General features: G+C 45.1%; 1 protein-coding gene across 1 annotated transcript in view; it reads left to right on the top strand.

Annotated features, from left to right (window-relative positions):
- The window catches only part of LOC135571852 (neuroligin-3-like), a 278,088-nt gene that overhangs the window by 77,866 nt on the left and 172,611 nt on the right, over positions 1-27,611 (top strand). The window contains exon 2 of the mRNA XM_065019028.1: positions 21,905-22,729. Coding sequence (XP_064875100.1) covers positions 22,225-22,729 — 505 coding nt within the window. The 5' untranslated portion in view covers positions 21,905-22,224. The remainder of the gene's footprint in view (positions 1-21,904; positions 22,730-27,611) is intronic.

Genomic DNA, 27,611 nt, shown 5'->3' on the forward strand with positions numbered 1-27,611 from the left:
CAATACCCCATAATGACATTTCAATACCGAATAATGACATCACAATACCCAGTAATGACATCTCAATAACCCATAATGACATCACAATACCCCATAACGACATCACAATACCCCATAATGACATCACAATACCCCATAATGACAAAGCGAAAAACAGTTTCTTAGAGGTTTTTGCAAATGTATTAAAAATAAAAAATAAACAGATATACCTAATTTACATAAGTATTCAGACCCTTTGCTATGAGAGTCGAAATTGAGCTCAGGGTCATCCTTTCCATTGAATTTCCTTGAGATGTTTCTACAACTGGATTAGAGTCCACCTGTGGTACAGTTGACTGTGCATGTCAGAACAAAAACCAAGCCATGAGGTCGAAGGAACTATCCGTAGACTCCCCATCCAACTTGACGGATCTGCAGAGAAGAATGGGAGACACTCCCCAAATACAGGCGTGCCAAGCTTGTAGCATCATACCCAATAAGACTCAAGGCTGTAATCGCTGCCAAAGGTACTTCAACAAAGTACTGAGTAAAGGGTCTGAATAATTATGTAAATGTGTTATTTCATTTTATTTTATTTTATAGACCTGCAAAATGTTCTAAAAACTGTTTTTGCTTTGTCATTATGTGGTATTGTTTTTATTTGATCTTTATTTAACTAGGCAAGTCAGAACAAATTCTTATTTTCAATGACGGCCTTGGAACAGTGGGTTAACTGGTTTAGGAACAGTGGGTTAACTGCCTGTTCAGGGGCAGAACGACAGATTTGTTTGTACCTTGTCAGCTCGGGGATTTGAACTTGCAACCTTCCGGTTACTAGTCCAACGCTCTAACCACTAGGCTACCCTGCCGCCCCTTGTTGTGTGTAGATTGGTGAGGAAAAACAACAATTTAATCATTTTTAGAATAAGGCTGTAAATGGACAAAATGTGGAAAAAGTCAATGGGTCTGAATACTTTCTTAATGCCCTGTATGTGATCAACATGGGTTGGCTTCACATAGTAATAATAATAATAATAATAATAATATGACTAAGTTAGCCCTCTGAGCTAAAGCCTGGTTTACCAATCCACTTCCATTACAACTTCATGCCCAGAGGACTAAGTAAGGTGACAATATTTGATAAATATGCTACGCTGGTATCGTCAAGATAAAGGATATAGCTTTAAAATGTGAAGTAATGTTGTTCTCAGATCACATCATAACATTAAACTGAGGATAGATGGAATTAACAAAACAGATAAGAACAGCTATGCTCAAGATCCAACGGGATATCTTTTGTCAGCATGTTAACGCAGCTAGGCTGGGTCACCTGCAAATGCCAAGACACTTGGTGTGCGTCCCAGTGCACTAAATAGGGAATAGGATAGCAGTTGGGATACAGGCTTGGTTCTTACTATTAATAACGCTCTTACTTTACAGTAACATCTGGGTCAGGGTTTTTTTCCACAAGTATTTAAATATGTACGTTTCCAATGTCTTTCAGCAGCCCTTGTTTTCCTACTCAACGATAAGATAGAAGGTCATTTCCACATCATTTGAATGAGGGCAGTTAGTAGCTCGCTTAGCTACCTGTCATTTAAGCTGTCATTTAAGCTGATTGGAGAATTACTGAGAGAGAAATGCCCCGTTCTTAGATACTGTATAACCTAATGCTAGACTAATACATTTTGTCTTTAGGGTTGCAAAATTCTGTTAACTTTCACAAAATCCCCTGGTTTTCTAGAAATCCTGGTTAGAATGATTCAAGGATTTCCTGCTTTTTCCCTCGTAATTCCAGGACTCTTCCAACCAGAAAAGTATTGAAATGTATCAACTCTACCTGTCCTAAATGTTTTTCCTTCCATTTTAATATAAAAAAAGATATATATAATGGAAATGTGCTGTTGTTTGGCGGCAGATTGAGTCCTTCTCATCTCTGTCTGGTACAAAACACATGATTAAAAACCATATGGATGAAAGCTGTGACTTTACATACAGTCAGTTCAGAATAAACAACGGTTAACTCAGTGTCAGAGCGATCAGCTGTTCAAAGGGTTTGGGTTCTGCTTGGCCTGGTCCCTTCCACCAGAACTGTCTTTGTTCTGAATGGAATATTCCACCAAACAGACACAAAGACAGACGACTAGAATGGATCTCCTCCAGAAACATTACACCTTGTTTACTACAACATGTTGATCTCTCTTATTCCTTTGATTTGGTGGTTGTTGTTGTTCAGCGGGTGTGTTGTTGTTGTTCAGCGTATGTGTTGTTGTTGTTCAGCGGGTGTGTTGTTGTTGTTCAGCGGATGTGTTGTTGTTGTTCAGCGGATGTGTTGTTGTTGTTCAGCGGATGTGTTGTTGTTGTTCAGCGGATGTGTTGTTGTTGTTCAGCGGATGTGTTGTTGTTGTTCAGCGGATGTGTTGTTGTTGTTCAGCGGGTGTGTTGTTGTTGTTCAGCGGATGTGTTGTTGTTGTTCAGCGGGTGACTCTTGTTATTGTTGTTGTTCTCGTTATTGCTGTTGTTGTCGCTGTTGCTGTTGTTGTTGTTGAACTGATCCCTACATTATAATAATCTGCTACTACAATCTATTTATATACCAGCAGCCTATTATTCTATATATCTATGTAGATAATAATGTTGAACTTCAGAATGTTAGTCCTTGTTGAGACTCAGGCGGATGTATTATGGCCTAATTGGGGAATGTGTGAAGTGCTCGGAGAACTCCAGGATGTAAGAGACGCACCCACGCACACACACACACACACACACACACACACACGCACGCACACACACGCACGCACGCACACATGCACGCACACACACGCACGCGCACACGCACGCACACACACACACACGCAGCTATGTGAGATCATGAATCACTAGTGAGGGAGGCCCAGTAAATATGACACAACATGGATGATGGCTGCTGCAGCTAGCTGCTTATAGTAGCTACCTTCATCTGAAAATGCTGCATGTCCTGGAATATAGACCGCTGTGTTTATTTTGGCCGAGGAGAACAGCTAGCACGTCCCATATGCCCTCCAGTCTGACTGCCACCACAGTCAGCACTAGCTAGGCTGTGTGGGAGGTTAATATCCAGCTATTAGTTGAAGCTCAGCTGCGTCATTGGAAATTAACTCCAGGTAGAGGGGAAAATTTCAGGGTGAAAGTTACACAGCCGTTCAAATCATCTTAAACTGATAGCATCTCACTTCACTTGTTATTGGTTGTCCTTTACACATAAAGTCCCCCATACCTCACTTCTCATACAGTTGAATTCCCACACTGTATCTTCTGCAGACATTTTGCATTAGAACCTGTATCTAAGAAAGTACAATAGGGAACTACACTTTCTCTTTTCTCTGCATGTTTTCTAGCATGACAAGGCACTTTGATCAGCGTTGAACTTAAAGGATTCGTTAGGACTAGAAGAGCTCACCTGTCTGCCTAGACTTAATGAGTATGCCATGTGCAACGCTTTAATGTGTGTACATAAAAGCTGGATTAGAAACGGCACCAACACTTGCCCCTGCGGGACACCAAAAGGGCCTATGAGTTGTTAGCGGTTAGCTGCTTTGAATATTCCTCAGTAAAGGAGCGTCTAGTGGGAAAACACTCCTTGCTGGATCAATATTTGCTATTTAGGATGATAAGCTACTAGGTAAATGTCTATTTTGTAGTTGTTTAAGCCTCCTTCAATCCTTTTATTTTCTCAGATGAGATGAAGACGGTTAACTTTGATTATAAAATGTGGTCGTATGGATCTGGATGCTGATTGGATGAGCAGACCGTGCTGCAATGGCCGTCACAGACACACACTACGCCTGCTAACAGTTCCGTCTGAAAATGATCCCTGCGCCTCCATTAGAATATCATCATGTTTATGTTGCTGTCCAAATCATCTCTTGTATTTATCTCAAATCGCATATTATTTCTCCAGCCTTATTTCTTCCAGCCTAGCATTTAGTTTGGTACAGCGGGGGTTAATATAAGCCTAGCTGTCTACTATTCTGACCTCGGAAGACTTGTTTCACTTTTGAAATGCGAACTCTGCTGTAGAGAGAGAGAGAGTGAACGGTGCCCACTGCACAGACAACTTTATCTGATCCAGGCAAAATCCCACGTCAACGTCATTATCATGGATATATCCAAGTAAATGCCAATAGAGGAAAGTTCAAACCAACCAAAATATAGCTACAGTAATCACTGCCATTTCAGGTGCAATGTTTGAGGTGACTGAGTTAGCTGAAGTGGGCTAGCTAGTGAGCGAGTGACAAGAACGTTAGCCAGCCTGCATGGAAACCACTTTGGATAGAATGGACAACCAGTCCATTTACGGAGTAACTATGTCAAATAATGAATGACTGGTTCAAAACCAAACAAACTAACAACCCTATTCTTGTCCGGACTAAATCTTCTGGTGGAAGAATGAAATTGTATGAATTTACTTAGCAAAATAAAGAATTCATGATAATATGCAATACAATTTGATGTGAATATGTTGGTGAAGTTTTATAAAAGCAATAAGGCATACTAGGCCGGCTAAATGAGCCGCCGATGTCGCGTCGGGCCGAACAACATCATTGACCTGTGACTGTTAACCCTCTTGTGCCTTATTGCTTGATTAATTCCCCTGCACCCCCCCCCTTAGCATGCATCCCAAATGGGACCCTATTCCCTTTATAATGGGGGCTCCCTTTATAATGGCAGTGTAGTAATGACTGCATAGCAAAGACCCTTCTCCTTCCCCTAGTCTGTCTGTGTAGTAATGACTGCATAGCAAAGACCCTTCTCCTCCCCCTAGTCTGTCTGTGTAGTAATGTCTGCACAGCAAAGACCCTTCTCCTTCCCCTAGTCTGTCTGTGTAGTAATGACTGCATAGCCAAGACCCTTCTCCTTCCCCTAGTCTGTCTGTGTAGTAATGACTGCACAGCCAAGACCCTTCTCCTTCCCCCTAGTCTGTCTGTGTAGTAATGACTGCACAGCCAAGACCCTTCTCCTTCCCCCTAGTCTGTCTGTGTAGTAATGACTGCACAGCAAAGACCCTTCTCCTTCCCCTAGTCTGTCTGTGTAGTAATGACTGCATAGCCAAGACCCTTCTCCTTCCCCTAGTCTGTCTGTGTAGTAATGACTGCATAGCCAAGACCCTTCTCCTTCCCCCAGTGTCTGTGTAGTAATGACTGCATAGCCAAGACCCTTCTCCTTCCCCCTAGTCTGTCTGTGTAGTAATGACTGCACAGCAAATACCCTTCTCCTTCCCCTAGTCTATCTGTGTAGTAATGACTGCACAGCAAAGACCCTTCTCCTTCCCCTAGTCTGTCTGTGTAGTAATGACTGCATAGCAAAGACCCTTCTCCTTCCCCTAGTCTGTCTGTGTAGTAATGACTGCATAGCAAAGACCCTTCTCCTTCCCCTAGTTGTCTGTGTAGTAATGACTGCATAGCAAAGACCCTTCTCCTTCCCCTAGTCTGTCTGTGTAGTAATGACTGCATAGCAAAGACCCTTCTCCTTCCCCTAGTCTGTCTGTGTAGTAATGACTGCATAGCAAAGACCCTTCTCCTTCCCCTAGTTGTCTGTGTAGTAATGACTGCATAGAAATGACCCTTCTCCTTCCCCTAGTATGTCTGTGTAGTAATGACTGCATAGCAAAGACCCTTCTCCTTCCCCTAGTTGTCTGTGTAGTAATGACTGCATAGCAAAGACCCTTCTCCTTCTCCCAGTCTGTCTGTGTAGTAATGACTGCACAGCAAAGACCCTTCTCCTTCCCCTAGTCTGTCTGTGTAGTAATGACTGCACAGCCAAGACCCTTCTCCTTCCCCCTAGTCTGTCTGTGTAGTAATGACTGCACAGCCAAGACCCTTCTCCTTCCCCCTAGTCTGTCTGTGTAGTAATGACTGCACAGCAAATACCCTTCTCCTTCCCCTAGTCTATCTGTGTAGTAATGACTGCACAGCAAAGACCCTTCTCCTTCCCCTAGTCTGTCTGTGTAGTAATGACTGCATAGCAAAGACCCTTCTCCTTCCCCTAGTCTGTCTGTGTAGTAATGACTGCATAGCAAAGACCCTTCTCCTTCCCCTAGTTGTCTGTGTAGTAATGACTGCATAGCAAAGACCCTTCTCCTTCCCCTAGTCTGTCTGTGTAGTAATGACTGCATAGCAAAGACCCTTCTCCTTCCCCTAGTCTGTCTGTGTAGTAATGACTGCATAGCAAAGACCCTTCTCCTTCCCCTAGTTGTCTGTGTAGTAATGACTGCATAGAAATGACCCTTCTCCTTCCCCTAGTATGTCTGTGTAGTAATGACTGCATAGCAAAGACCCTTCTCCTTCCCCTAGTTGTCTGTGTAGTAATGACTGCATAGCAAAGACCCTTCTCCTTCTCCCAGTCTGTCTGTGTAGTAATGACTGCACAGCAAAGACCCTTCTCCTTCCCCTAGTCTGTCTGTGTAGTAATGACTGCACAGCCAAGACCCTTCTCCTTCCCCCTAGTCTGTCTGTGTAGTAATGACTGCACAGCCAAGACCCTTCTCCTTCCCCCTAGTCTGTCTGTGTAGTAATGACTGCACAGCAAAGACCCTTCTCCTTCCCCTAGTCTGTCTGTGTAGTAATGACTGCATAGCCAAGACCCTTCTCCTTCCCCTAGTCTGTCTGTGTAGTAATGACTGCATAGCCAAGACCCTTCTCCTTCCCCCAGTGTCTGTGTAGTAATGACTGCATAGCCAAGACCCTTCTCCTTCCCCCTAGTCTGTCTGTGTAGTAATGACTGCACAGCAAATACCCTTCTCCTTCCCCTAGTCTATCTGTGTAGTAATGACTGCACAGCAAAGACCCTTCTCCTTCCCCTAGTCTGTCTGTGTAGTAATGACTGCATAGCAAAGACCCTTCTCCTTTCCCTAGTCTGTCTGTGTAGTAATGACTGCATAGCAAAGACCCTTCTCCTTCCCCTAGTCTGTCTGTGTAGTAATGACTGCATAGCAAAGACCCTTCTCCTTCCCCTAGTTGTCTGTGTAGTAATGACTGCATAGCAAAGACCCTTCTCCTTCCCCTAGTCTGTCTGTGTAGTAATGACTGCATAGCAAAGACCCTTCTCCTTCCCCTAGTCTGTCTGTGTAGTAATGACTGCATAGCAAAGACCCTTCTCCTTCCCCTAGTTGTCTGTGTAGTAATGACTGCATAGAAATGACCCTTCTCCTTCCCCTAGTCTGTCTGTGTAGTAATGACTGCATAGCAAAGACCCTTCTCCTTCCCCTAGTCTGTCTGTGTAGTAATGACTGCATAGCAAAGACCCTTCTCCTTCTCCCAGTCTGTCTGTGTAGTAATGACTGCACAGCAAAGACCCTTCTCCTTCCCCTAGTCTGTCTGTGTAGTAATGACTGCACAGCCAAGACCCTTCTCCTTCCCCCTAGTCTGTCTGTGTAGTAATGACTGCACAGCCAAGACCCTTCTCCTTCCCCCTAGTCTGTCTGTGTAGTAATGACTGCACAGCAAAGACCCTTCTCCTTCCCCTAGTCTGTCTGTGTGGTAATGACTGCATAGCCAAGACCCTTCTCCTTCCCCTAGTCTGTCTGTGTAGTAATGACTGCATAGCCAAGACCCTTCTCCTTCCCCCAGTGTCTGTGTAGTAATGACTGCATAGCCAAGACCCTTCTCCTTCCCCTAGTCTGTCTGTGTAGTAATGACTGCACAGCAAATACCCTTCTCCTTCCCTAGTCTATCTGTGTAGTAATGACTGCACAGCAAAGACCCTTCTCCTTCCCCTAGTCTGTCTGTGTAGTAATGACTGCATAGCAAAGACCCTTCTCCTTTCCCTAGTCTGTCTGTGTAGTAATGACTGCATAGCAAAGACCCTTCTCCTTCCCTAGTCTGTCTGTGTAGTAATGACTGCATAGCAAAGACCCTTCTCCTTCCCCTAGTTGTCTGTGTAGTAATGACTGCATAGCAAAGACCCTTCTCCTTCCCCTAGTCTGTCTGTGTAGTAATGACTGCATAGCAAAGACCCTTCTCCTTCCCCTAGTCTGTCTGTGTAGTAATGACTGCATAGCAAAGACCCTTCTCCTTCCCCTAGTTGTCTGTGTAGTAATGACTGCATAGAAATGACCCTTCTCCTTCCCCTAGTCTGTCTGTGTAGTAATGACTGCATAGCAAAGACCCTTCTCCTTCCCCTAGCCTGTCTGTGTAGTAATGACTGCATAGCAAAGACCCTTCTCCTTCCCCTAGTCTGTCTGTGTAGTAATGACTGCATAGCAAAGACCCTTCTCCTTCCCCTAGTCTGTCTGTGTAGTAATGACTGCACAGCAAAGACCCTTCTCCTTCCCCTAGTATGTCTGTGTAGTAATGACTGCATAGCCAAGACCCTTCTCCTTCCCCTAGTCTGTCTGTGTAGTAATGACTGCATAGCCAAGACCCTTCTCCTTCCCCCAGTGTCTGTGTAGTAATGACTGCATAGCCAAGACCCTTCTCCTTCCCCTAGTCTGTCTGTGTAGTAATGACTGCACAGCCAAGACCCTTCTCCTTCCCCCTAGTCTGTCTGTGTAGTAATGACTGCACAGCCAAGACCCATCTCCTTCCCCCTAGTCTGTCTGTGTAGTAATGACTGCACAGCAAAGACCCTTCTCCTTCCCCTAGTCTGTCTGTGTAGTAATGACTGCATAGCCAAGACCCGTCTCCTTCCCCTAGTCTGTCTGTGTAGTAATGACTGCATAGCCAAGACCCTTCTCCTTCCCCCAGTGTCTATGTAGTAATGACTGCATAGCCAAGACCCTTCTCCTTCCCCCTAGTCTGTCTGTGTAGTAATGACTGCACAGCAAATACCCTTCTCCTTCCCCTAGTCTATCTGTGTAGTAATGACTGCACAGCAAAGACCCTTCTCCTTCCCCTAGTCTGTCTGTGTAGTAATGACTGCATAGCAAAGACCCTTCTCCTTTCCCTAGTCTGTCTGTGTAGTAATGACTGCATAGCAGAGACCCTTCTCCTTCCCCTAGTCTGTCTGTGTAGTAATGACTGCATAGCAAAGACCCTTCTCCTTCCCCTAGTCTGTCTGTGTAGTAATGACTGCATAGCAAAGACCCTTCTCCTTCCCCTAGTCTGTCTGTGTAGTAATGACTGCATAGCAAAGACCCTTCTCCTTCCCCTAGTTGTCTGTGTAGTAATGACTGCATAGAAATGACCCTTCTCCTTCCCCTAGTCTGTCTGTGTAGTAATGACTGCATAGCAAAGACCCTTCTCCTTCCCCTAGTTGTCTGTGTAGTAATGACTGCATAGCAAAGACCCTTCTCCTTCTCCCAGTCTGTCTGTGTAGTAATGACTGCACAGCAAAGACCCTTCTCCTTCCCCTAGTCTGTCTGTGTAGTAATGACTGCATAGCAAAGACCCTTCTCCTTCCCCTAGTCTGTCTGTGTAGTAATGACTGCAAAGCAAAGACCCTTCTCCTTCCCCTAGTCTGTCTGTGTAGTAATGACTGCATAGCAAAGACCCTTCTCCTTCCCCTAGTCTGTCTGTGTAGTAATGACTGCATAGCAAAGACCCTTCTCCTTCCCCTAGTTGTCTGTGTAGTAATGACTGCATAGCAAAGACTCTTCTCCTTCCCCTAGTCTGTCTGTGTAGTAATGACTGCATAGCAAAGACCCTTCTCCTTCCCCTAGTCTGTCTGTGTAGTAATGACTGCATAGCAAAGACCCTTCTCCTTCCCCTAGTCTGTCTGTGTAGTAATGACTGCACAGCAAAGACCCTTCTCCTTCCCCCAGTCTGCCTGTGTACTAATGACTGCATAGAAATGACCCCTCACCTTCACTAAGGGAGCAGGGTGAACAGGCAGTACTCGGGTGATTGTTGTTCTTGATGATCGTTTTGGCCTTCCTCTAACTGTGGGTATCCTGGAGGGCAGGTAATTTGCCCCCGGTGATAAGTTGGGCAAACCGCATCACACTCTGGAGTGCCCTGTGGTTGCGGGCTGTGCAGTTGCCGTATCAGACGTGGATACAGCCCGACAGGATGCTCTCAATTGTTTATCTGTCACGTTCGTCGTAGGAATTATCGGACCAAGGTGCAGCGTGATATGGTTTCCACATGTTTATTAACTGAAACGCACAAAAACAATGAAGAATGAACTAAACGTGAAGAAACTGGAGTGCTCATAGGCATCTACACATAAACAAGATCCCACAAACACAGGTGGGAAAATAACTACTTAAATATGATCCCCAATTAGAGACAACGATTACCAGCTGCCTCTAATTGGGAATCATACAAAACACCAACAGAGAAAAAGAAACTAGAACACAACATAGACATATATATACTAGGTCACCCCCTAGTCATTCCCTGACCTACTACACCATAGAGAAACAATGGCTCTCTATGGTCAGGGCGTGACAGTGTCTGTAAAAGTTTGTGAGGGTTTTAGGTGCCTAGTCAAATTTCTTCAGCCTCCTGAGGTTGAAGAGATGCTGTTGTGCCTTCTTCACTACACTGCCTGTGTGGGTGGACCAGTTCAGTTTGTCAGTGATGTGTATGCAGGGGAACTTGAAGATTTCCACCTTCTCCACTGCGGTCCCGTCGATGTGTATAGGGGATGCTCCCTCTGCTGTCCACAATCAGCTCCTTTGTTTTGTTGACGTTGAGTGATAGGTTATTTTCCTGGCACCATACTCCCAGGGTCCTCACCTCCTCCCTGTAGGCTGTCTCGTCATTGTTGGTAATCAGGCCTACAACTGTTGTGTCGTCTGCAAACTTGATGATTGAGTTGGAGGCGTGCGTGGCCTGTCAGGAAGTCTACGACCCAGTTGCACAGGGCTGGTTTCAGACCCATGGCCTCGAGCTTAGTGATGAGCTTGGAGGGTACTATGGGGTTGAATGCTGAGCTATAGTCAATGAACAGCATTCTTACATAGGTATTCCTCTTGTCCAGATGGGATAGGGCAGTGTACAGTGCGATGGCGATTGCATCGTCTGTGGATCTATTGGGGTGGTAAGCAAATTGAAGTTGGTCTAGGGTGTCAGGTAAGGTAGAGGTGATATGATCCTTGACAAGTCCCTCAAAGCACTTCATGATGACAGAAGTGAGTGCTACGTGGCGATAGTCTTTTAGTTCCGTTACCTTTGATTTCTTGGGTACAGGAAAAATGGTGGACATCTTGAGGCATCTTGTGGAGACAACAGACTGGGATAGGGAGAGATTGAATATGTCCATAAACACTCCAGCCAGCTGGTCTGCACATGCTCTGAGGATATGGCTAGGGATGCCGTCTGGGCCGGCAGCTTTGCGAGGGTTAACACTCTTACACGTCTTACTCACGTCGGCCACGGAGAAGGAGAGCCCACAGTCCTTGGTAGCGGGCCGCGTCAGTGGCACTGTGTTATCCTCAAAGCGGGCGTGTCCTGGAGCAAGACATCGCTGCCCGCGATGTGGCTGGTTTTCCCTTTGGAATCCGTGCTTGTCTGTAGACCATCTCATGTTTGAGCCGTTGAATTTCGACTCCACTTTGTATCTATACTGACGTTCTCTTCTCTCTGTCTGTGTAATGACAGTAACATAGTTCTTTTCATTTCCCCAGCCTGTCTGAGTCTGAAGGTAGGAAGTCGGGCCCCCTTCAGCCTCCTTCACAGAAACAGTGGAGCTAGCAGGCCCTGGCTGTCAGACACACACACACACACACACACACACACACACACACACACAAAACACACACAAACACACACACAGCTAGGCAGGCAGGTAGGCAGCAAGAGAGCGGCTTTATAAGGAGAGGTGGATTTTCTGGTTGACATTTTGTGAATGTGGTTTCTGAAACATGCCAATCTCCTTGATTAAATACGGTGCGGCTCTCCGTTGTTGGTCAGACTCGGCGGCTTATACAAAGAGAGAGAGGGATGTGTGCATTGCCTGGGTAGAGCTGAGAGCCGAGCGAAGAGAGCAGAGTATTGTGTACATGCATTATTGATTCTGCTGCTGCGGCTTAGAAAGTCCATGGCTGCTTTCCAAATGGCACTATTTTCCCTACATAGTGGTTCATAAGTAATACACTATGTAGGGAATAGGGAACCATTGGGGATTCATACCAAGTTCAGGTGTTTGAAATAAACATATGGAATCCTAGGTATATTCTCTAGGTTACTGGCCCACCTGTTTCTCACTAAGTAGAATGAGATTGGGTATGTATCTGTTACAGAATGGATAGAATGGGTATGTATCTGTTACAGAATGGATAGAATGGTATGAATCTGTTACAGAATGGATAGAATGGTATGGATCTGTTACAGAATGGATAGAATGGGTATGGATCTGTTTCAGAATGGATAGAATGGTATGTATCTGTTACAGAATGGATAGCATGGCTATGGATCTGTTTCAGAATGGATAGAATGGTATGGATCTGTTTCAGAATGGATAGAATGGTGTGGATCTGTTTCAGAATGGATAGAATGGGTATGGATCTGTTTCAGAATGGATCGAATGGTGTGGATCTGTTTCAGAATGGATAGAATGGGTATGTATCTGTTACAGAATGGATAGAATGGGTATGGATCTGTTTCAGAATGGATAGAATGGTATGGATCTGTTTCAGAATGGATAGAATGGGTATGTATCTGTTACAGAATGGATAGAATGGGTAAGGATCTGTTTCAGAATGGATAGAATGGTATGTATCTGTTTCAGAATGGATAGAATGGTATGTATCTGTTTCAGAATGGATAGAATGGTGTGGATCTGTTTCAGAATGGATAGAATGGTGTGGATCTGTTTCAGAATGGATAGATTGGGTATGGATCTGTTTCAGAATGGATAGAATGGGTATGGATCTGTTTCAGAATGGATAGAATGGGGAAGGATCTGTTTCAGAATGGGTATGTATCTGTTACAGAATGGATAGAATGGGTATGGATCTGTTTCAGAATGGATAGAATGGGTATGTATCTGTTACAGAATGGATAGAATGGGTATGGATCTGTTTCAGAATGGATAGAATGGTTATGGATCTGTTACAGAATGGATAGAATGGGTATGGATCTGTTTCAGAATGGATAGAATGGGTATGGATCTGTTACAGAATGGATAGAATGGGTATGGATCTGTTAGAAAATGGATAGAATGGGTATGGATCTGTTTCAGAATGGATAGAATGGGGATGGATCTGTTTCAGAATGGATAGAATGGGTATGGATCTGTTACAGAATGGATAGAATGGGTATGTATCTGTTTCAGAATGGATAGAATGGGTATGGATCTGTTTCTGAATGGATAGAATGGGTATGGATCTGTTACAGAATGGATAGAATGGGTATGGATCTGTTTCAGAATGGGTAAGGATCTGTTTCAGAATGGATAGAATGGGTATGTATCTGTTACAGAATGGATAGAATGGTGTGGATCTGTTTCAGAATGGATAGAATGGGTATGGATCTGTTTTAGAATGGATAGAATGGGTATGGATCTGTTTCATAATGGATAGAATGGTATGTATCTGTTTCAGAATGGATAGAATGGGTATGGATCTGTTTCAGAATGGATAGAATGGTATGGATCTTTTACAGAATGGATAGAATGGTATGGATCTGTTTCAGAATGGATAGATTGGGTATGGATCTGTTTCAGAATGGATAGAATCGGTATGGATCTGTTACAGAATGGATAGAATGGGTATGGATCTGTTTCAGAATGGATAGAATGGGTATGGATCTGTTTCAGAATGGATAGAATGGGTATGGATCTGTTACAGAATGGATAGAATGGGTATGGATCTGTTTCAGAATGGATAGAATGGGTATGGATCTGTTTCAGAATGGATAGAATGGGTATGGATCTGTTATAGAATGGATAGAATGGGTATGGATCTGTTTCAGAATGGATAGAATGGTATGGATCTGTTTCAGAATGGATAGAATGGGTATGTATCTGTTACAGCATGGATAGAATGGGTATGTATCTGTTTCATAATGGATAGAATGGTATGTATCTGTTTCAGAATGGATAGAATGGGTATGGATCTGTTACAGAATGGATAGAATGGGTATGGATCTGTTTCAGAATGGATAGAATGGTATGTATCTGTTTCAGAATGGATAGAATGGGTATGGATCTGTTACAGAATGGATAGAATGGGTATGGATCTGTTTCAGAATGGATAGAATGGGTATGGATCTGTTTCAGAATGGATAGAATGGGTATGGATCTGTTTCAGAATGGATAGAATGGGTATGGATCTGTTTCAGAATGGATAGATTGGGTATGGATCTGTTTCAGAATGGATAGAATGGTATGGATCTTTTACAGAATGGATAGAATGGGTATGGATCTGTTTCAGAATGTTTAGAATGGGTATGGATCTGTTTCAGAATGGATAGAATGGTATGTATCTGTTTCAGAATGGATAGAATGGTATGTATCTGTTTCAGAATGGATAGAATGGTGTGGATCTGTTTCAGAATGGATAGATTGGGTATGGATCTGTTTCAGAATGGATAGAATGGGTATGGATCTGTTTCAGAATGGATAGAATGGGGAAGTATCTATTTCAGAATGGGTATGTATCTGTTACAGAATGGATAGAATGGGTATGGATCTGTTTCAGAATGGATAGAATGGGTATGGATCTGTTACAGAATGGATAGAATGGGTATGGATCTGTTACAGAATGGATAGAATGGGTATGGATCTGTTTCAGAATGGATAGAATGGGTATGGATCTGTTACAGAATGGATAGAATGGGTATGGATCTGTTACAGAATGGATAGAATGGGTATGGATCTGTTTCAGAATGGATAGAATGGGTATGGATCTGTTTCAGAATGGATAGAATGGGTATGGATCTGTTTCAGAATGGATAGAATGGGTATGGATCTGTTTCAGAATGGATAGAATGGGTATGGATCTGTTACTGATAGACATCATGCTTTATTAAGGTTCTATTCTCATTGACAAGGGTTAATAAGGATCATTCTGAGAGATTCTCAAGAGGTTACGATTCTGCAGAGACGTTACTGTAATGGAAACGTGCATTTCTCATGTCTTGAACGCTGGTAAGTGACGAAATAAGTATAGCTAGTTATACTTGTAATGGCTTAGCTGATAATAAGACAAGACAATTAGTATTTATCTGGCTAAAAGAGGAATATAATTTCTATTGTTTACAGGAAACTCATTCAGCAATTTTAGATGAAGTTTTGTGGAAAAAGCACTGGGGTGAAATATATTTCTCCCATGGGCAAAGAAACTAAAAAGGGGTGACGATATTAATTAACATTAATTTTGATCCGAATATGTAAATTGTCCAAACAGATCCGCAATTTAGATGGATTCTTTTAAATACACTACATGACCAAAAGTATGTGGACACCTGCTCGTGGACCATCTCATTCCATTAATATGGAGTTGGTCCCCCCTTTGCTGCTATAACAGCCTCCTCTATTCTGGGAAGACTTTCCACTAGACGTTGGAACATTTGTATAATCTTATGAGAGGGGTAAATGTACATGTTTGATACGCTAATGTTATTAGCTGTGTTACTGTCTTGCAAGCTACATTTACCTAATGCGTGTTCATATGAGGTAATAAACCCTTTAATTGTCTGCACATGCTTGTGAATTATCGTGTTATTCAAGAGTGTAGCTAGTAGGCTTTGATGATATACGTACCGTATTTCAAAATACTGTCAGTAAGATTTTCAATACCTTTTTAGTGCGTGTGTGTGTGTGAGGGAGGGGCACGTACTACGTCATCTCTTATAACAATAAGTTAAGTATAATTATAAGAAATCTAAGATGTGACAAATAAATCATATCCAGCTCAGGACTCCAGCTATGCATGTGGTTTGCTAACTTGCTAGCTAAGTGGCTCAATGTTCAGCTCAGGACTCCAGCTATGCATGTGGTTTGCTAACTTGCTAGCTAAGTGGCTCAATGTTCAGCTCAGGACTCCAGCTATGCATGTGGTTTGCTAACTTGCTAGCTGAGTGGCTCAATGTTCAGCTCAGGACTCCAGCTATGCATGTGGTTTGCTAACTTGCTAGCTAAGTGGCTCAATGTCCAGCTCAGGACTCCAGCTATGCATGTGGTTTGCTAACTTGCTAGCTAAGTGGCTCAATGTCTAGCTCAGGACTCCAGCTATGCATGTGGTTTGCTAACTTGCTAGCTAAGTGGCTCAATGTCAAGATCAAGCTTCTTGGTTACAGCAGAGATATTCAACCCCCGTCCTGGATCAACATCCCCTCTGCCTAAATAGTTTTTGGAAATAGCTCCCCTTGTGTGCACATCGGGTAATAGCGTAAACCTCGGTATGGTACAGAAACGAGATGGCGGTATAAACATCTGGATCCAGCCCAACCCTAGTAGCTAGCAGATACGTTTTAGAGGAAGTTGTTCTGGCATCGTTAAATAGTTCCGTTTGCAAGCTTACTGGCTAGTGGCTACTGTAAGCAGCTTACTGGCTAGTGGCTACTGTAAGCAGCTTACTGGCTAGTGGCTACTGTAAGCAGCTTACTGGCTAGTGGCTACTGTAAGCAGCTTACTGGCTAGTGGCTACTGTAATGATATTTACGGTACATTTGGAGCTGCAGAGCAAGATTGTCGCGTTGACAGACACAACAAAGGGTAAGGCAACGATGCCATGGTTTGGAAACTGAAATTTCGCTGCACTGCCTCTCCTTAAATGTTCGTCAATGACAATAGCCTTTTAAGTTTTCATAGTTTGCTCTGTTCCATTTGAATGTGAACATCAGATGTATTATAACAGTGTGGGCAGCTGGGGTAACTCCAGTCCTCTGGGGGCCTGATTGGTGTCACACTATTCCCATCATCCCTTGCAAACACAGCTGATTTAATGTAATGTAATTCTAAACTGAAGATCATGATTAGGTGATTATTGGAGTCAGGTGTGTTAACTGGGACTGGGGCAGAACTGTGACACCAAATCAGGCCCTCGAGTACTGGAGTTACCCTTGGCCTACTTTAGGGTCTCTGTATAGTCTCTTCCCATTATGAGTCTATCCGTTTGGCACACCTGTGATTATAGCATTACAAGTATATACCCCGTACATACATCTACTCAGGTCAGATTACATGTTACCTGGATTATATTACAACTTTCCACCCCGAATGTTTCACTCAGAATCTCCAGCCTTTTGTTGAAGAGGAGGAGGTAATAACAGTGGATTTAGGATCTCAAAGCAACCAGGCCATTGATTCTTCCTCTGTATCAGGTTTCATTCACTATCTCTAGTCTAAGGTCATAATTTAGAGTAGCATGAAAGGCCCAGTCTCTCTCTCTCTCTCTCTCTCTCTCTCTCTCTCTCTCTCTCTCTCTCTCTCTCTCTCTCTTTTGTCTCTGTTTCTCTCTCTCTCTCTCTCTCTCTCTCTCTCTCTAAGGGATGTAGTGAGTGTAAGGAGAAGATAACATTTGGCTCTATGTTCTGGTCTTTTATTGCGTTGCAGAGATGTGCCCGTTGCACTAGGAGGAGAGCAGAACAGGAAAGTGTGTCTGGATATGTGCAGAATGGACCATTTCAGACAGATACATACATGTCCTCCTGAATACCAGAGCAGAACACAGGCAGACTAGGCCAGTCAGAGGTTAGTGGTCAGAGGTTAGTGGTCAGAGGTTAGAGGTCAGAGGTTAGTGGTCAGAGGTTAGTGGTCAGAGGTTAGTGGTCAGAGGTTAGAGGTCAGAGGTTAGTGGTCAGAGGTTAGAGGTCAGAGGTCAGAGGTTAGAGGTTAGTGGTCAGAGGTTAGAGGTCAGAGGTTAGAGGTTAGTGGTCAGAGGTTAGAGGTTAGAGGTCAGAGGTTAGTGGTCAGAGGTTAGAGGTCAGAGGTTAGTGGTCAGAGGTTAGTGGTCAGAGGTTAGTGGTCAGAGGTTAGAGGTCAGAGGTTAGAGGTCAGAGGTTAGAGGTTAGTGGTCAGAGGTTAGTGGTCAGAGGTTAGTGGTCAGTGGTTAGTGGTCAGAGGTTAGTGGTCAGAGGTTAGTGGTCAGTGGTCAATGGTTAGTGATCAGTGGTCAATGGTCAGTGGTCAGTGGTTAGTGGTCAGTGGTCAATGGTTAGTGGTCAGTGGTTAGTGGTCAGTGGTCAGAGGTTAGTGGTCAGAGGTTAGTGGTCAGAGGTTAGTGGTCAGTGGTTAGTGGTTAGTGGTCAATGGTCAGTGGTTAGTGGTCAGTGGTCAGTCGTCAGTGGTCAGTGGTCAGTGGTGGGGTCCTTTTGGAATGATGATACATTGGGATGGATGATACATGGGAATGGATGATACATGGGAATGGATGATACATGGGGATGGATGATACATGGGAATGGATGATACATGGGAATGGATGATACACGGGAATGGATGATACATGGGGGTGGATGATACATGGGGATGGATGATACATGGGGATGGATGATACATGGGGATGGATGATACATGGGGAATGATGATACATGGGGATGGATGATACATGGGGGTGGATGATACATGGGGATGGATGACACATGGGGATGGATGATACATGGGGACGGATGATACATGGGGGTGGATGATACATGGGGGTGGATGATACATGGGGATGGATGACACATGGGGATGGATGATACATGGGGATGGATGATACATGGGGGTGGATGATACATGGGGATGGATGATACATGGGAATGGGTGATACATGGGGATGGATGGTACATGGGATGGATGATACATGGGGATGGATGGTACATGGGATGGATGATAGGGGAGGAGAGAGGTAGGGTGTTCAACAGGGAGATGAGGGGGAGGAGAGAGGTAGGGTGTTCAACAGGCCGAGGAGGGGGAGGAGAGAGGTAGGGTGTTCAACAGGGAGAGGAGGGGGAGGAGAGAGGTAGGGTGTTCAACAGGGAGAGGAGGGGGAGGAGAGAGGTAGGGTGTTCAACAGGGAGAGGAGGGGGTGGAGAGAGGTAGGGTGTTCAACAGGGAGATGAGTGGGGAGGAGAGAGGTAGGGTGTTCAACAGGCCGAGGAGGGGGAGGAGAGAGGTAGGGTGTTCAACAGGCCGATGAGGGGGAGGAGAGAGGTAGGGTGTTCAACAGGGAGATGAGGGGGAGGAGAGAGGTAGGGTGTTCAACAGGCCGAGGAGGGGGAGGAGAGAGGTAGGGTGTTCAACAGGGAGAGGAGGGGGAGGAGAGAGGTAGGGTGTTCAACAGGGAGAGGAGGGGGAGGAGAGAGGTAGGGTGTTCAACAGGCCGAGGAGGGGGAAGAGAGGTAGGGTGTTCAACAGGCCGAGGAGGGGGAGGAGAGAGGTAGGGTGTTCAACAGGCCGAGGAGGGGGAGGAGAGAGGTAGGGTGTTCAACAGGCCGAGGAGGGGAGGAGAGAGGTAGGGTGTTCAACAGGGAGAGGAGGGGGAGGAGAGAGGTAGGGTGTTCAACAGGCCGAGGAGGGGGAGGAGAGAGGTAGGGTGTTCAACAGGGAGAGGAGGGGGAGGAGAGAGGTAGGGTGTTCAACAGGCCGAGGAGGGGGAGGAGAGAGGTAGGGTGTTCAACAGGCCGAGGAGGGGGAGGAGAGAGGTAGGGTGTTCAACAGGGAGAGGAGGGGGAGGAGAGAGGTAGGGTGTTCAACAGGCCGAGGAGGGGGAGGAGAGAGGTAGGGTGTTCAACAGGGAGAGGAGGGGGAGGAGAGAGTAGGGTGTTCAACAGGGAGAGGAGGGGGAGGAGAGAGGTAGGGTGTTCAACAGGGAGAGGAGGGGGAGGAGAGAGAGGTAGGGTGTTCAACAGGGAGAGGAGGGGGTGGAGAGAGGTAGGGTGTTCAACAGGGAGATGAGGGGGAGGAGAGAGGTAGGGTGTTCAACAGGCCGAGGAGGGGGAGGAGAGAGGTAGGGTGTTCAACAGGCCGAGGAGGGGGAGGAGAGAGGTAGGGTGTTCAACAGGCCGAGGAGGGGGAGGAGAGAGGTAGGGTGTTCAACAGGCCGAGGAGAGGGGAGGAGAGAGGTAGGGTGTTCAACAGGGAGAGGAGGGGGAGGAGAGAGGTAGGGTGTTCAACAGGGAGAGGAGGGGAGGAGAGAGGTAGGGTGTTCAACAGGGAGAGGAGGGGGAGGAGAGAGGTAGGGTGTTCAACAGGCCGAGGAGGGGGAGGAGAGAGGTAGGGTGTTCAACAGGGAGAGGAGGGGGAGGAGAGAGGTAGAGTGTTCAACAGGCCGAGGAGGGGGAGGAGAGAGGTAGGGTGTTCAACAGGGAAAGGAGGGGGAGGAGAGAGGTAGGGTGTTCAACAGGCCGAGGAGGGGAGGAGAGAGGTAGGGTGTTCAACAGGCCGAGGAGGGGGAGGAGAGAGGGTGTTCAACAGAGTGAGGAGGGGAGAAATATACTGTTCCAATTGGCTTTTCACTGATCCTGTGTCATGTGTGTGTGTGTGTGTGTGTGTGTGTGTGTGTGTGTGTGTGTGTGTGTGTGTGTGTGTGTGTGTGTGTGTGTGTGTGTGTGTGTGTGTGTGTGTGTGTGTGTGTGTGTGTGTGTGAATCATGCCTGTGTGTATGGGTCTTCAGAGTGATAACAGCACCTTAAGGAATGTCCTGATTACTTTTCCCTGAGTGGTTAGTGGGCCTGACGCCTGCTGGTACATTATAAATCATTTACAGTCATTTTGGAATGCAATATCCTCTAAACTCCTGGCTGTACTTCTCTCTACTGTTATTGGACAGTCCTCCTGCCTGTCCTATTTAGCCAGCTGCTAGCCACTGAGGCTGAGCTGGGCCAGGGGGCTAGGAGGAGGGGTTGAGGTGGTATGGGGTTGAGGTGGAGGTTGAGGAGGGGGAGTAGGAGGAGGGTGGAGTTGAAGAGGGGGTTTGAGGAGTAGGGAGGTTGAGGAGTGGGTTTGAGGAGTGGGTTGAGGAGGGGAGTCTAGGAGCAGGGGTAGTTGAGGATGGGAGGTTGAGGAGTAGGAGGGGTTGAGGAAGAGGGTTTAAGGGGAGGTTGAGGAGGTAGAGGGGGTCGAGGTGCGGGGTTGAGGGGGTTTGCTCCCTTTCTCTCTCTCTCTCTCTCTCTCTCTCTCTCTCTCTCTCTCTCTCTCCTCCCTGTCTCTCTCTCTCTCCTCCCTCTCTCTCTCTCTCTCCCCTCTCTCTCTCTCTCTCTCTCTCTCTCTCTCTCTCCCCCCCCTCTCTCTCTCTCTCCCCCTCCCTCTCTCTCTCTCTCTCTCTCCCCCTCCCTCTCTCTCTCTCTCTCTCCCCCCCCTCTCTCTCTCTCTCCCCCTCCCTCTCTCTCTCTCTCTCTCTCTCTCCCCCCCTCTCTCTCTCTCTCTCTCTCTCTCTCTCTCTCGCTTTCTCTCTTATCTTCGACTAAGACAGGGGAGGTGTAACTGAGAAAGCATTTTATCAGGTCTTTATCTATAGAGAAGGGGGAAGTAGAGAAACTCTACCTAATGGGAAACATGACATTTTGATGTTTTTAATGTTATTGGAAGTCATTAAAAACTGTTGATAGTGTAGGTTTGTGATTTATAGTGATTTATCTTTTTCTAAACAGTTGTATAATGTTCCTTTGGTATGTATTTTGGTATGTATTTTGGTATGTATTTTGGTATGTATTTTGGTATGTATTTTGGTATGTATTTTGGTATGTATTTTGGTATGTATTTTGGTATGTATTTTGGTATGTATTTTGTGTGTTATGTGAGATGGGGACATGTTAGGGACATATGCCTTTTTTTGTAGTGTGCTCATTGCTATGTTAATCTTTCAATAGCTAGGCTTTATATCAGTAAACGGTCTGTGACTAAATTGTGCAACACTTTACCCCAGCGACTCGGCGAGCCCTTGATTGTGTAGATTGATAGCATGGGTAAGTGCACTGTCATGTTTATGTGTTCTGGTTTATATCAGGACAGAAAAGACCCTCTCTACCAGTCAATAAAACATGAGTGAATAAAATAAATGAATGTAAACTGTTTGTCTGTATCTCTGGAGATTGTCATAAATGTTCCTATCCTCTTTTTTCTTCCCTCTCTTCAGCAGGTATAGGATGGAAGATCTGACGAGAGGAGGAGAGGACAGTGAATGAAGACCGTAAAGAAAGGAAATAGCATAACTTTTTATTTTTGTACTGTTCTGTTTTATCTGCTCAGCTCCTTTATCCAGACTGATAAGTAGATCTATGGGTGCTGGACTGTTGGGCTGAGAGACGGGATTACTGGGCGAAGGGGAGACAGGGGAAGACAGGGGAAGACAGGGGAAGACAGGGAGAGGAAAAGAAAGGCTGTGTGAGCCGGGTAGGAGACCCCACGTTTATGTTGGTGACCTGCAGTCATTGCTGAGACTCACTCAGACGGACCATGTGGTTTTTGCCAAGGAGAAACCGTCTCCTCTCCTCTCAGCATCAGGACCATAGGGACTGGCATGGAGCCCACATACCCAGCTCCATCTCCAGCCTCAGCATCACCGCGTCCTTCTGGATCGTAACTTTTTCCTGGTGCTTGGTGGCTGTCCGAGGCCAGGCCTACCACCCCACTGTGAACACGCAGTATGGGAAACTCCGGGGGGTGAGAGTGCCCCTACCCAGTGAGATACTGGGACCAGTGGACCAGTATTTGGGGGTCCCGTATGCAGCCTCCCCAGTGGGAGAGAAACGCTTCCTGCCCCCCGAGCCACCCTCCTCCTGGTCGGGGATAAAGAACGCCACTCACTTTGCTCCCGTTTGCCCCCAGAATATTCACAACGCCGTGCCAGAGATTATGATGCCCATATGGTTCTCCTTCAGCCTGGATATAGTGGCCTCTTACATACAGGATCAAAACGAGGACTGTTTGTATCTAAACATCTACGTTCCTACGGAGGATGGTGAGTGGGTCGGGTATACGAGAACAAAACCAAACTATTTTTATGTATTTTCTAGCTCTTATTCTATCTCTCTCTGAGACTGTGTGTCGCTACTGTAGTGTGTGTGGAGCATGCCGTGTTGTCCTCCCTGTGCATGCTGTGTCTGTGTCCTCCACCACCATCATCTCCAGCATCCTCATTCTGACTTGATCTTCCATGGCAGACATCTATTTTCATCAACTCTCCCTTTCCATGCCACTGTTTGAGGTTCCTCTTTGTGTTGATTAAAAAATAACACCCCAAAAAGACAAAATATTACATAAAATGCCTGAAAAAACAATCAGATGTTGAAACAGATTGGGCCTAGTACTGTACCTTGGTGCACTCCCTTCCCTTACTGTCGTGAGTGTTCTGGGGATAATATGATTAGCTATGAGCTATTAGACAATGATCTTATGTAGGGTTGGTTGGTGAAATATTCTGGTACACTCGAGGCCTGTGGCATCAGACTAGACCATGTAAGACCCCTTACTTTCCTATTCTTATCTAGCATTTGTCTTTGCAGTCTTTGCAAACTACAAGTTACAGGTGCAACAGACAAAATAATACAATATTTTAACTGAAGACCTACATTTCAATCCATTGAGATCCACACAGCAAAGCTTGAAATTGTAAATGGTCTCAGTGTCATAATGATACAAAATATTGCGTACAATTTAATCTTAATACGAACGGCAAATACTGTTGGCAATGTGCTGTAACGGAAAGTCCCGTCTAACTCTGAAGCACCTGTGTGGTGGTAAGGGGTCTTATATAGAAGTGCATGTGAATATGGGCTTCTTGTGTTCCAACGTGCAGCAAATTCATTCCACCATTTTGGAATATTTCTGCAGAAACACCCCCAGTTACTCTCTGGACAGTCCCTCTGTCGTTGTTGTTGATGAGGGAGGGATGGGGAGATGGGGAGGGTTTGGGGGGTTGTTGCATGTCACCTTCCAGGTCTTTTCCAGCTTTCTGTTATTTTGTAGTTTTTTTTATTCATTTTACAGTCAAAAGAATATCCAAGGAATGTGCCAGGAAACCCAACAAGAAAATGTGTAGAAAAGGAGGTATGTAAGACAGACAACACGGTGGGAGTGAAAGAGAACGAGACAGGAGAGAGAATGCCTCCTCTCTAAAGCCAGATATCAGCACCTATCAACCCTCAAATCAAACTGTTGACTGGGAGGAGCAGGGGACCTACAGTTCTCATTAAGCTGGACGTGTGTGTGTGTGTGTGTGTGTGTGTGTGTGTGTGTGTGTGCGTGCGTGCGTGCGTGCGTGCGTGCGTGCGTGCGTGCGTGTGTGCGTGTGTGCGTGTGTGTGTGTGTGATAAAGAGATAAATGGAGAGTAAGATGAAGTCCATGAAGATTGAATGCTTTTGTACTTATTTTTCATCCGTAATGTTGCTTTTTATATGAAAGCACTGTATTTTATATGACACACAGCTTAACAACATAATTGATCATCAAAACCAATTCAAACATGACAATGTGGATAACATTACGCAGTCCATTAGTAATTGCAGCCTTCCAGGCTAAATCACGACAAACAGATCAATTCTTCTGAATGGAAATAACAAGGCTGATTCAAACCGAATCAGAATGGCCATTTTAAAGTCATGTAACACAAATCAGAGTTAAAGGGCCAATCTGGAATTGGTGCATCCCTTTTTTCCCAACCTAAAACAAGTGTTGTTTTTCATATTCCGGATTGCCCCTTTTAAAGTTCTGTAAAACTAAATCAGGGTTGGAATGAGAGGAACTTCAGCAGTTTAAAGGCTAATTGGAATAATTTGTCAAAGGAGACAAGAAGAGAAAGCATTTGAGACCCAGGCTGTTGATTACATTTTCACATAACAGTCGAGGCATCCGTTCCAAATGGCACCCTGTTCCTTTTGTAGTGCACTACGTTAAACCAGGCCCCATAGGGTAGTGCACTACGTTAAACCAGGGCTCATAGGGTAGTGCACTACGTTAAACCAGGCCCCATAGGGTAGTGCACTACATTTAACCAGGACCTATAGGGTAGTGCACTACGTTAAACCAGGCCCCATAGGGTAGTGCACTACATTTAACCAGGACCTATAGGGTAGTGCACTACTGTTGACCAGGGCTCATAGGGTAGTGCACTACGTTAAACCAGGGCCCATAGGGTAGTGCACTACGTTAAACCAGGCCCCATAGGGTAGTGCACTACGTTAAACCAGGGCTCATAGGGTAGTGCACTACGTTAAACCAGGCCCCATAGGGTAGTGCACTACATTTAACCAGGACCTATAGGGTAGTGCACTACGTTAAACCAGGCCCCATATGGTAGTGCACTACATTTAACCAGGACCTATAGGATAGTGCACTACGTTAAACCAGGGCCCATAGGGTAGTGCACTACATTTAACCAGGACCTATAGGGTAGTGCACTACTGTTGACCAGGGCTCATAGGGTAGTGCACTACATTTAACCAGGACCTATAGGGTAGTGCACTACGTTAAACCAGGGCTCATAGGGTAGTGCACTACATTTAACCAGGACCTATAAGGTAGTGCACTACTGTTGACCAGGGCTCATAGGGTAGTGCACTACGTTAAACCAGGGCCCATAGGGTGCCATTTGGGATGAGGACAAGTTCTGTCTGCAAGTCATAACTCACAACAAGCAAACATTCTCCTGTAGAGAGAAAGATGCATCATTGAGATACATTGGATTAGAGACATTACACCTCTTGGGATTCATACAAACGTTGTATTACAAAGTGTTGATGTTACTTTCATTACAGAAAATGGATGCAAATCGTGGTCAATATAGCTACTCTTTGCTTTGGTTTTCTGTCAATTCAGTCAATTCCAAGAGCAACGGTTAAAGCTCACACTTGTAATCACATAGAAATGTGCCAAAAGCCAGTTAATTCACCTCCAAACATTGTAATTATCAGAAGCCTTAATATTAAAGCTGATATTAAATCTAACATTCTGTTAGTTTAAGCAGTCGGAAATCTCGGAAACGAGGCAGGAAGCTCAGCCATTAGCCTCACCTAGTGATTTTGCAGACAGACACACACACACACACACACACACACACACACACACACACACTCCCGCTCACTTTAGTAAACCAATTTAGTTTGAGACAGACGGAGCCCCAACAGGCGTTTCTGAATTAGTCCCAGTAGTAGAATACACACAGAAATATCCCTTTAATATTCAACCTCCACTTGGAAACATTTTCAATTAACTTCCTCATGTTTTGTAATGAGGAAATAGTTTATCATATATGATATGTTGATTTTGTGACATATGATTGTGCTGAAGGGGTGACTGTGTTTGCATCTTAAATGGCACCCTATTCCCTATATAGTGCACTACTTATTACTAGGGTCCATAGGGCTCTATTTAGGGAATAGGGTTCGATTTGGGATATGCTTGGTGTATTGCATAGCGTCTCAGCATCCTCTTAAACACTAGAGCTGTAATCTTCTAGCTCATTGAAATGGAAAGGGTTACTGTGACAGTTTAAATTGTACTACTTCAGCATGTTTGTTAAGTTTTGTAATCTAATGCATGGATATACAGCATTTACTATTATTTTGTGCTATAGTATGTTGAAAGCTTCCCCTAGATGCAAACTCTGTTAAACTTAAGCAAATATGTTGATTAAATAATTGTCTTTTAGATTCTGCTCTAGAAAGAGTGAGTGTAGGGAGGCTCCCGGGTGGCGCAGTGGTTAAGGGCGCTGTACTGCAGCGGCAGCTGTGCCATCAGAGCCTCTGGGTTCGTGCCCAGGCTCTGTCGTGTGGCCGCGACCGGGAGGTTCGTGGGGCGATGCACAATTGGCCTAGCGTCGCCCGGGTTAGGGAGGGGTTGGCCAAGGTTGCCAGGTGCATGGTGTTTCTCTCCCGAGCCCGTACGGGAGTTGTAGCGATGAGACAAGATAGTAGCTACTAAAAACAATTGGATACCACAAAATTGGGGATAGTCCACACAGTACATTCTAGAATGACATGATAGTAAATCAAATTTATTTATATAGCCCTTCGTACATCAGCTGATATATCAAAGTGCTGTACAGAAACCCAGCCTAAAACCCCAAACAGCAAGCAATGCAGGTGTAGAAGCACGGTGGCTAGGAAAAACTCCCTAGAAAGGCCAAAACCTAGGAAGAAACCTAGAGAGGAACCAGGCTATGAGGGGTGGCCTCTTCTGGCTGTGCTGGGTGGAGATTATAACAGAACATGGCCAAGATGTTCAAATGTTCATAAATGATAGTAATCACAGTGAACAGGTCAGGGTTCCATAGCCGCAGGCAGAACAGTTCAAACTGGAGCAGCAGCACGGCCAGGTGGACTGGGGACAACAAGGAGTCATCATGTCAGGTAGTCCTGAGGCATTGTCCTAGGGCTCAGGTCCTCAGAGAGAGAGAGAATTAGAGAGAGCATACTTAAATTCACACAGGACACCGGATAAGACAGGAGAAATACTCCAGATATAACAGACTGACCCCAGCCCCCCGACACATAAACTCCTGCAGCATAAATACTGGAGGCTGAGACAGGAGGGGTCAGGAGACACTGTGGTCCCATCCGATGATGGGTACATGCACAGTACATGCAGTACATTCATACAATAGGACAGAACATGTTGATTGTGTGTTTCACTTTCTGTCACTCCTGTTACTTTCTTAGTAATTGTACAGTAATCAGTAATATATGTGTCAGTTGTGAATGAAGTTATGAACTTTGAAATGCTTTTCTAACACTAGCACCTTTATAGTGGAACAGAGTCATACACCCACCAGAGATCTGTTGGTATCTACAAACCCTTTAATTATCACAGCTATATTGTGAGGCTTCAATCTCTTTATGAACAT

The sequence above is a fragment of the Oncorhynchus nerka genome, linkage group LG5 (assembly GCF_034236695.1).
Source record: "Oncorhynchus nerka isolate Pitt River linkage group LG5, Oner_Uvic_2.0, whole genome shotgun sequence".
Taxonomy (NCBI): Eukaryota; Metazoa; Chordata; class Actinopteri; order Salmoniformes; family Salmonidae; genus Oncorhynchus; species Oncorhynchus nerka.